General features: G+C 33.9%; 1 protein-coding gene across 1 annotated transcript; it reads left to right on the top strand.

Annotated features, from left to right (window-relative positions):
- LOC109327161 (uncharacterized mitochondrial protein AtMg00810-like) lies at positions 2,062–3,158 on the top strand. The gene is made up of 2 exons (XM_019560228.1): positions 2,062–2,339; positions 2,621–3,158. The coding sequence occupies exons 1-2, from the start codon at positions 2,062–2,064 to the stop codon at positions 3,156–3,158; spliced, it is 816 nt and encodes a 271-aa protein (XP_019415773.1).

Raw genomic sequence — 12,153 nt, 5'->3', positions numbered from 1 at the left:
TCCTCATAATCTGAGATTATAACATCATTCATCATTGTGTATTTTTATATGTGATGTATATATTGTGTTTATTATGCGTGTCTGTCTGGATGTGATATTCTGTGTAATTCCACGCCGTCAATGAGTAATATTCATTAGATGTTTTACTCCCTTTTCTGTCTGTTTGTCTTCTATTCGCGTTTTGTTCAGATGGATCATTCTGCCAGGATTTTGAGTTACCGCTTTTCGATGTCTCAGGAGGGGGCATGGAGGATTGAGGGAAGTGGTTATACCTACACAGACCCTTGTGCTTTTTGATTAGTGTAGCTGTGTAGGGTATTTATTTTGCGAGTAGTTTTATTTGAGCGACGATTAGGATTCCGCCTTGTAATTCGTACCAACATTTCATGATATTCTAATGAAGTATGCTTCAAAGTTATATTGAATTATATTTTTATTACGTTTAGGTAATTGTGTTTTTTATTTTCCGCATTGTATGTTACTTAAAGTGATGTTCCGAAAATGAAATGAATATAAGGAAATAAATTTTATATGACATCATTATTAAAAACAAAATACCCATTTTTGAGCAAGATGTTTTGGAATAATTTTCAGGGCGTTATACACGATTTGATGGAAGATTACGGCACCCTACCATACACAAGGTCTCTGCTCCAGCATTATAAATTCCTTATGATTTGAGGGAAGATTACGACACCCTACCATACACAAGGTCTCTGCTCCAGCATTATAAATTCCTTCTGCACAAATCTTCATTGTCTCGAAGGACAAATATAACAATGAATTCCTGTCACTTAATGTTGAATTAGCCCTTACTGAGTTTCCAATCTTGTAGTTAATGTTAAACATGATGATTATATTATGGATTTGTGTTTCTTTTCAAAGGAAAATTTATCTATAACACTGTTGACAAATTTTGTATTGAAGTTGCAAGTGTAGGAAGTTAAAATATTCTCATTATGAATTCTTAGTATTCCAAATTAGAATGAACTTGGGTGGCCACTGAATTACTTTGCATTTTTCTTTTTCTCACTTCCAAACTCCTTATTCCTTTTTATTGATTTTTTGCAACCAGCATGCTAACTAGGATTTTAATTAAAAAACAATAATCACTAATAGTTTCCTTTCCATTGGACACGAAACCAGAAATTAATAATTCGAAACTAAAATCATTACCAATTATTAATAGTTGATTATGATTCAAAGATAAAGTTGACTATGAGACAATAGAATGCAAAATAACATTATTCCTTTTTTTATATTATTGTAAAGAGGTCGGATAAAATTGTGTGTTCACACTGAGTTTCAAGATTTGTGTGCCAAAGAAGGGATAATACATGAAGTGATTACTCCCTACACACCTCAACACAATGGTACAGAAGAGAGAGCAAATAGAACAATTCTTAATATGGCAAGAAGCATGCATAAAACAAAAGAGTTGCCTAAAAGTTTTGGGGTGAGGCTGCTTCTACTGTTGTGTACATACTCAATAGATGCCCTACAAAAAGATCAAATGAGAAGACTCCTAAGGAAGCTTGAACGAGAATCAAACCAAATGTGAGTCATCTGAAAGTCTTTGGCTCCATTTGCTACACACATGTCCCTGAAGCAAAGAGGAGAAAGTTGGATGATAGAGGTGAAAAACTCATTTTTCTAAGCTATCACTCAACTGGTGCCTATAGAGTCTTTGATCCTAAGAATGACAAGCTGATAATGAGTAGGGACTTGAAGTAGATATACCCTACTGCAAATTGAGGATGCTGGAATTGGAACCTCAAAAACTCAACTGGAAGTAGAGATACCCTACTGCAAATTGAGGATGCTGAAGATAATGAATTGATTGAGACAATGATACATAATCCAGCTGATATGTCTAACACTACTGCCAATCCTCCAACAAAACAGAGGCAGAGACACCCACCTTTGAGGCTGAGTGACTATGAAGTATTCCCTAATTCAACCATCACAACAAATGGTGACTTCATGCATATGGCACTACTTTCTAAGATGGAACCAGTAAGAGTATAAGAGGCATTGAGGCAACCTCAATGGATTGAAGCAATGGAAGACAAACTAAGGTTAATTGAGAGGAATAACACATTGAGCTTAGTCCAATTGCCAAAAGGAAAGAAAGCCATATCTGTTAAATGGGTGTACAAAACTAAGCTGACTCCAAATGGTGAAGTATCTAAGCATAAAGCTAGGCTTGGTGTAAAAGGGTTCCTACAGAGACAAGGTCTTGATTATGATGAAGTCCTTGCACTAGTGGCTAGGCTAGAAATAGTGAGGCTTGTAGTAGCTATTGCAAGCTATAATTGCTGGGAAATTCATAAATGGATGTGAAATCAACATTCCTAAATGGACCCTTCTGTAAAGAAGTTTTTGTGAAACAACCACCAAGTTTTGAGATAAGAGGCACAAAAGGATTGGTGTACCAGTTGCACAAAGCCTTGTATGAGACTCAAGAATGCACCAATAACTTGGAATAGGAGAATCGATGCATTCTTGCTACAACTTGGGTTCATAAAATGCATTGTAGAGCATGGTGTTTATGTAAAGGGCAGTGACAACTAAGATCTTCTCATTGTTTGCCTCTATGTGGATGATTTGTTAATAAAAGGTGGAGAATCAACATCTCAGTCTTCAAACAACAGATGCAATCAGAATTTGAGATGTATGATCTTGCAGAATTAGCATACTTCCTAGGCATCGAGTTCAAGCAAACCAAGCTTGGGACATTTATGCACCAAAGCAAGTACACTAATGATGTATTGAAAAGGTTTCAAATGATGGAATGCAATAAAGCTTCCAATCCTGTAGAATCTGGAATCCTACTCAGCCAACAAGAAAGAGATAAACAAGTTGATAAAACCTTGTTTAGACAAATGATTGGCTCACTAAGGTACATATGCAATACCAGACCTGATATTGCTTATGGAGTTAGCCTAGTAAGAATATTCATGGAAGATCCACAACAATCTCATCTCATTGCAGTAAAGAGATTGATGAGATATCTGAGAGGAACAATAGGACATGGTATCTTGTTTCCTTCTAAGAAGAACAACAAAGGCAACAATGAAATGATAGGCTTTTCTGATGCAGATTGGTGTGGAGATAAATCAGATAAAAAATCACAAGAGGATATCTATTCAAGCTAGGTGATGCTCCTATAAGTTGGTGTTCCAAGAAGCAAGATGTAGTGGCTCTATCTTCTTCTGAAGCTGAGTATATAACAACTTGTATGCGTGCTTGTCAAGCTGCTTGGATGATGTCTTTGTTGAAGGAGTTGAAAGTAGAAACAGAGGATGGAATTATACTTATGGTGGATAAGAAATCTGCAATCAATCTTGTTTTGAATCTAGTGGCCCATGAAAGAAGCAAACATGTAGAAACAAGGTTCCATTACCTAAGGGAGCAAGTGAGAAAATGAAAGGTAAGATTGGAGTTCTACAATTCAGAAACTCAACTAGCTGATGTATTTACCAAACCTTTATAGAAAGAGAGGTTTGAGAAGCTGAGATTGCAGATTGGAGTTAAGGAAGTTAATGAAGTCTGAATTAAGGAGGAGTGTTAGATATTTGTGATAATTCAGCTTGTTAGTTAAAAGTAGTTAGGTTATTTTACTTGTATACCAAGTTAGTTGAAGTATAGTTTCTATAAATAGGAACAAAGTGATTTCATTGATGTATAAGTTGTAATTGAAGTTCAATACATTTTTCAATATACAATAAGATTCATTCATTCATACACTAAGACATTCTTTTTTCTCTCCTATTTACTTTCTTATGTTTTCTTCTATTTCTTCGTGCTATTACTACCGAGAGTGTGTGCATAGTAATCTGTTTCTTGCGTTACAAGCCAAGAGAATTGTGTGCACGAGATTTGGTTGCTTGGCTATTCTCAACACTTATGAATGTAACCTATGTTAACCTTGATGTTATAGTTAAATTAACCATGAACCACCACACTAACCACCCCTTTACCTCTCCTTCACCATTCTCCACTGACCCTTCAACATCACCAGAAACCCATCAAACCCTCATTATACTACAAATATGGTCTCATATTCCCATAATTTCTCTTCAACCTAAAATATTCTCAAACCTATATAAAAAACTTGATTTTGGGTTAATTTATTTGTGACGAATCAGATATATCATATTCGATAGAATGAGTTTAATAGATAATACCTAAAGTAAACGAGAGAATTACGTACTACTTGAAGTTAAAAAGGTCAAGAAAGTATTTTTCAAAAACACTAATTTTTAGGAGAAAACAAATTATGTACAACTACAATATCTATTGTTCATGTTTAATTATTATTATTATTTTCAAAAGAAGTAAACGGATGAATGGTGGAGTATATGCAAATTCTTATAAAATTTGCTTATTTATTTTTCATATTATAAGAAAGTAATATGTCACAAATGATTTTTTAAGTGAATTTGGTTAAACGACACTTAGTATAAATTAATTTTACTTAATAATGTATTATTTTTATAGTGTATTCTAGTAGAACTCGTGATTATTATTTCAGTGTACCAAACACATTGTTACTTGTAATTATTACTGTAGCCCTACTTCTACTATGCCACTATAGCTATCTCTGGATTTTGTTACAGATCATCCAGAGCCTCACAGCACTGAATACCTATATATTACTTTTGATTTTGGTTTATTCTGAACTCTTCAGAATAATATATAGAACCATTCAAAATTTTCAAATATGAATGTTTTATAAGTTGATTTTTTTTGGAGGATAAAGAAAGAAAGGGAAAGACTTAAAAGTAGTGAAATATATTTATAAGAATACTCTTAAATCTTCTCTTTCTTTTTCCCCTATAAAAATTAACTCGTAAATACTCTTAATAAAGTTTAAACCATATTCCTTATATTAAATAACACTCTCAAGTCTCAAATATCAATTCAATTTTAATTAAACTAAAAATAATTTCTGTCATATTCCATCAAATTATTTGTATAAATTTGAAATAATTCTCATAATAACAAAGCGTTTAAATTAAATAAATTCAAAACAATCAAAACTTATCACATATGGTGTTTCTAACTAGATAATGTCTCTCTCAAATATATGATTTCTGTTATTTCTTAGGTAGATAAGGCAAAGGAGTTTCTTAGACAAGAGCATATATGTTGTTCGACAAGTTATACCACTGCATATATTGTTAGTTTGTGATTGGTTGACACAATTGGTAGCATATAAAGTGACACAATTGGAAGTATATATAGTGACACAATGTTTTTGGTGAGAAGATTTTCCAGAACATGTTCCCACATAAATATATTGCATTTTTCAGCGAGTTTAACTGAGTTTGAAGTGTTGCTAAATGTAAAAACAGTTGAAGTGGGTGACGGGTATTTAAGGAAAGAATTAATAGCATGATTAGTAGAACGGTTTATTTGCACACTTTAAAAACGTTAGTGGTGAAATGCACATTTTCAAACGTTACTGCCAAATTGCACATTGAACATGTTAAATTATGAAATGAACTCTATTCTTTAGTATGGAGGTTGTGGGGCTGAAATGCTAAGATCTGGGCAAGAGATTGCTTCGATGCTACATAAGTATGGTCTAAGAGTGTTTGAGTAGGTATATGAAAAGATGTTCCAAAGTTCAGGTCAATACATGGAGATATGTATAGAGAGAATAGAATGTAAGAGTATAAGATAGTAAAATATATTAACTTCCTTATGAGAGTCTCCCTTATGTATAGAGGAGATAGACATGAAATATTTTATGGTAGATGTTGTTGATATGAACGAATGTTTTGCCCAATCAGTGTCACAGCTTTGGCATATCCATACCTAGACGCGTACAATGCTTTATCTATAATGGTTGACTTATAGCTTATTCCAGCTATTGTAGTCGTATTATAGGCATGTTCTTGTCGTATGGCACGGGACGGTGCATGGCACGAAGGGTGTCGGGAATAAGCAAATAATCAAATAATATAAGAGTAGGGAGATGAGAATAATACAAGAAATTTGGTAACGATGTTGGTAACCAAGTGTGCCTACGTCCCTAGGAGCGTTGTGAGGCTACCACTATGTATTAGAGAATTATGATTTATGTTTAGTTATTGTTCCCCTTGTTACATTAGGTTTGCATAACATAAATATATAGCTTTTTACCTCAACTCCTTTACATCAGCCCAAGCTCATAACTTATATTGCTGTTATCTAGTGAATATGAGTCATTCCATAACAATCTTCACATTGATGAATATCATCAATGTCCATCTTCTGTTGTTGGTTTGTGGGCACTCCATAGTCTAACATTATTGAATGTTCAACAAGCTCAGACAATGTCTGAACTTGTCTACGGTAACCGACTTGGTTAATATATCAGCTACATTTTAAGTATAAACCTTCTGCAATAGTATCTGCCCACAAGCTACAAACTCTCTCTTGTGAAATCTCACATCAATATGTTTGGTCCTAGCATGATATACCTGGTTCTTTGCCAAGAAGATAGCATTTTGTCTATCACAATGCAGTGGAACTCCATCTTGCCCAATGCATAATTCATTTACCAGCTCCATAAGCCATAGGGCTTCCTTAGAAGCTTCACCAACTGTCATGTACTCTACTTCAGTTGTGAATATAGCAGCAACAGACTGTTATTTGCATAGCTCGAAATAATTATGAAGGACACAAAATAATTTTTACTGGCTGAGTCATAACTATGTCGCTCTCTTTAAGATGTTTTGTGGTACTTCGAAAATTGTGCAAGCAAATTATCAACCACGACATCCACATGATAAAACAACTCAGTTCTTTATTATACGATTTCTTACTGCACTGTAAAAATCGCTCTCGAATACACCCATAATATGGCTACCTGTGCCAATTCTGGAATTCCCACAATATGGCTACATGTACCAATTTTTTCCCACAATACTGACCACTGGTGTCAGTTCTCGATATTCCCACAATTTGGTTGTCCATGTCAATTCTATACTGCCACGGGAAGAAAGGGAGAGGAGGTGCTAGAAATGCATCGGTAGAAAATTATGGGGGAGAAAGAAAAAGTTGAAAGGAAACACATTCAACTTGGAACAAGTAATTACGAGGGGAGGATGCCTCTATTTATAGTCTAAGGCCTCCAACCACATTCCCATCCGATGATGGTGATCTTCTAACGGCTACATGATCCAACGGTGGAAAAAGGTTACCACATGGATCTTCACCTCCCTTGACTGGGCATTTCTCCCTTTCTCCACCCTTCTCTAACCGTGTGGACTTGGTCACACACGTGTGTTGACTTGGTCAAGACACGATCTAAGCCCAAAAGCACCAAAAAATAAAATAAATAAAAATTTATTAAAAAAAATGTTGGGCCCAAGCCCGAACCCAACCCGAACACGAGCCGAACTGAACCGAGTTGCTCGAACGGTAGCGGCGAAAGAGGTGGTGGTAGTAGTCCATGTGCACGTGTGTGGATGAGTTTTGTTTGTGTGAGTCCTCACCCAATCACAAAACTCATTGTACCTCTTGGAGTACACCCCAAGGTTGTAACGTAAAGCTTATAAAACCTTTCAACTTCCTTCCTCCAAGCAATGTGGGACTAGAGGAGTTTTTTCATTTTACACCCCAAGATCTCCATTAATGGCCACATTAATATGCTTTAGAAACACTTTGAAACCATCATTTTTCAAACAAATTCCAACAGTCCCCCATCTGAAATTAAAAAACGGTTTCCGAGAATTTCGGTAGTCTCACTAAGATTGTGCATAAACAAAGGTGTCATGCGACTTGAACTTTTGCATAGTGAGTAAAATTCAAATTCTATTAGAGTGACTCATAGTCTCAAACTCTATCTTCAGCATCAAACCATACACAACATTTTCAAAGGTGTGTTCTATAAAGCTCGTGCGTTAAAGTCCATGTACATCTATCCCAGTATAGTGAACACTCTAGAAATTTATGCCCCAAAATTTTATAGGAAGCGACTCATGCTTCCACATTCACATAGGTAGTCTATCAAGAATATTCCTGTAGTCTAGGTACTCCATCACAATTGGAGTATAGATCTTATTAAGAGTTTAACTCATCCTTACATATACTACATGAATCATACTTCTCATAATTTTATAGCATGTTCATTCTCATATCAGTTCAGAACTTGTTATAACCCATTGAACCTCGTTCTAAGGGCAATAGTCTCATACTCTTAGAAGTATTATGGACTTTCTCTCTAGCTAGTCCTTTCGTCAAAGAATTTGCTAAGTTATTCTCAGTGCGCACGATTCACTCTAACAGCTTTTGTAGAGTGTAACTCTCTAATACTTTTGTACTTACTACATATTTTTTCATTTCTTACCATTATAAAAATGATTCTCAATATTTACTATAGTCGCGATACTATCACAATGGATCAACACAACTGGTATAAGTTTTTCACATATGGGAACCTCTGCAAGCAAGCTTCTCAACCAACTGGCTTCTTCACTAGCATTTGCTAGTGCTATCATCTCAACTTCCATAATGGATTGAGCCAAAATAGACTTTTTATTTGACTTCCACGAAACAACCTGACCAGCTATGCTAAATATATAGCCACTGGTTGCTTTGGAATCATCTCAAAGAATGTTCCAATCATTATCGCTGAATCCTTTTAGGACAACTAGAAACCTTCGGTAATATAATCCAAGGTTTATTGTTTTCTTAAGGTATCTCGTTACTCTTTCTATAGCATGCCAATACTCCATACTAGGTCTATTGGTAAACCTGCATAATAATCCCACAATAGAGACAATATCGGGTCTAGTACAATCAGTGGCATACAGAAGGCTGTCAATGATGCTAGCATACTTAATTTATCTTACACCTTCACTAGAGTTCCTAAAAAGTTTTATACTTGGATCATATGGTGTGCTAGCAGGTTTAAACTCAATGTATTTATATTTTTTTAAGATCTTTTACACTTAGTGAGATTTATCTAAAGAAAAACCTTCTTTTGACCTAGTAACTTTTATACCAAAGATTACACTTGTCTCTCCAAGGTCTTTCATATCAAAGTTGTTATACAACAATGATTTTACATTATTAACAACATGAATATTGGAACCAAATATGAGTAGGTCATCTACATAGAGACTTATGATAATACAAATGTCATTTTCTGATTTGCAATAAATGCATTTGTCGCTTTCATTCACCTTAAACTCATTCAAGGCTATTAATTCATTAAACTTTATATGCCACTATTTAGATGCTTGCTTAAGACCATGCATCTACTTATCTAACTTGCAAACCTTATTTTCTTGCTCATGTATTACAAAACCTTCAGGTTGTTCCATATAGATTTTTTCTTCCACATGTACTACTAAATTATGTGTCGCAACGAGTGATATTAGTACTTTAATGAATGTTATTCTAGTAACAGGTGAAAAGGTGTCGAAGAAATCTACATTTTTCGTTTGCCTGAAACCCTTGGCTACAAGGCGAGCCTTATATTTTATCCATGTGCCATCGGGTTTTAGTTTCTTTTTCTATACCCACTTACAACCAATAGGTTTGAAACCAGGAGGCAACTAAGCTAAATGTTAGGTCTTGTTAAACTTTAGAGAATCCCTCTCATCATTTATAGCCTCTTGCCATAAATCAACATTCAAAGAAGTCAATAATTCTTGGAGTGTTGATGGATCATCTTCTAATGTATATACCATATAATCAGGTTCATACTCTCTACTAGTCTTTATTCTCTTACTTCTTCTAGTTTCTATTTCGTAACCATCATTATTATCATTATTGCTAATCACAATTATGTGACTAGTTGATGTGCCCCTATTATTCCACAATTTAAAAGGGAATTTCATTTCATTGAATTCAATATCTTTAGACTCAATGATCAATTTTGGATTAAGGTCATAAAACCTATACGCCTTGTTGCCAGACAACCCCAAGTTCTCGAATAAGACAAATTTTGTTGTCTATTCTTAATAATTTCGAATGGGGAAATTTTTCTATGAGCCTTGGGGACTTTATTTAGCATATAACATACAGTTAATAAAATTTTACCAACCAAAATGGTGTTGCACTAGAACTAAACATGATAGCTACAACTGATTCAGTTAAAGTTCTATTATTTATTTTAGCTTTCCATTCATTTCAGGTGAATATGATGCAGTTTTTTCATGAATAATTCTATTTAATTTATAAAGATCATTAATCATATTCAAATCGTACTCAATGCCTCTATCGTTTCTAAGTTTCTTTATTTTCTTGTTGATTTTATTTTCAATTTCACTTACATATAACTTAAACATGTCAAGCGCTTCAATTTTATTTTTCATAGGATATACATAAGTAAAATCAAAGCGGCCATCGATAAAACTGATAAAATAACATTTTCCATTTCTAGTTAATATTCCATCTAATTCACATATATCTGGGTGTATTAAATCTAAATGATCATATTTTCCTGCTACTAATTTATGTGATATTTTAGAAAATTTTCCTTGACTCATGATTCACAAATTTCAAAATCATTTTTAGATAATTATGGACTTAAACCTTAACTACTCAAATTTGAAATTGCATGTTTATTAATATGACAAAGTCTAGAATGCCAAATATTAAAATCACACAACATATAAACTGAATCAGAAATTTTATTCATAGAAATATCAACATTTAATTTAAAAATGTCAGCAATGGTGTAATCTTTCTAAATAAATACCACATTCCTAGTAAGAGTGTACAAGTCTGCTCCTATGGTCTGGTTAAAGCTAGTATTATTAAGAGGAAAACCAGAAACTAGATTATTCCCCATCTCTGGAGTGTGCATCACATCTTTGAGAATGAAAGTCTTCCTAAATAGAAACTTCAGCTCCACATCACCAGTTCTAGCAATAATAGTGGTGTGGGAGTCACCCAGTAACACCTTCTTGTCATCAACGTTCGTGTATGTTTTGAACATAGCACGGTCAAAATAGACATGATGAGAGACGTCAATATCTACCCACCACCCATCAGTTCCTCCAACCGTAGTAACCTTAGATAACACTGCCACAAATTGATCATCAATCATGTTGGCATGTGGAGGACGATCCATAAGTTTATTTCTACACTTGTATGTCATATCACATGGCTTCCCACATTTGAAGCAGATGAGCAGGTTGTTGTTGAAAGCGTATTTCGGTGTTTTGTTGGGAGTTTTCTCCTCTCAACAAATCATCCTGACAACAGTGTAAATTTGTTGAAAGATTAATACTCTCATTTTCGTTATGTTCTTTTTGTTTGATTAAGTAAGAGAACTCAGTTTTACAATTTGTTCACCATCTCGGCTTTGTTGAAATAAATTTCAACGCCAATATCATGGCTTCAAGAATATTCCAGTTACGACTTACTTCGTTAATAATCATGTAAATAAGTCATTCCTTCTTTGCCCCATCTCGGCTTTGTTAGAATAAATTCTAACGCCGATATAATGGTATCGAAGCAATTACCTATTACATAATTATTAAGTTCCTTTGATTTATTTACGCCTGTATAAATAATTAAAGAACAAAAGAATAATAAATTTAAGTTACCTTTTATTTATTTACTCCCTTTCGGGTTCATTTCATTAACAAACCAAACTTCTTCCTAAAGGAAGGTTGGTATTAAAGTATAAATAAATTGCGGAAGGTAAATAACAATAAATAAAAGATAGTAATTTAGCTTCATCACTTTTGTATATTAAAAGGTGTTTTCAACAAATAATTTTATTGATAACACTTTACTATTTTACAATTTACACCTCTTTCAAGATTCAATTGTAGTATAGTATAGGGTTATGTCGAACCACAAGAAATTTCCTAATAAAATGAAACATATAAATATGTCAAAGCACAAATAATGGGTTAAACATATTCACAAATTCTTGAGGAGACAAGATCAATTTGAATAAGGAAAATATATTTCTCAACTTCTTTTGAGTTTGAACTACTTAGACAAGTTCTTATGTTTTACTTTGATTAACTCCAAACATCAAGTTCTAAAATCCCTCTTTTAGTGTATGTCCTAAAATGGTAGAGTGATAATACTTATATTTATTACTAAACAATATTACGTCCATAAAGAGACTAGGTTGTCACACCCTAGTCAATGGCGACTCTAATATTGATGTAGTAATGAATATAAGAT

The sequence above is a fragment of the Lupinus angustifolius genome, chromosome LG02, assembly GCF_001865875.1.
Source record: "Lupinus angustifolius cultivar Tanjil chromosome LG02, LupAngTanjil_v1.0, whole genome shotgun sequence".
NCBI lineage: Eukaryota > Viridiplantae > Streptophyta > Magnoliopsida > Fabales > Fabaceae > Lupinus > Lupinus angustifolius.
The sequence above is the reverse complement of the archived record's forward strand: the minus strand, read 5'-3'. Positions and strand labels throughout refer to the sequence as shown.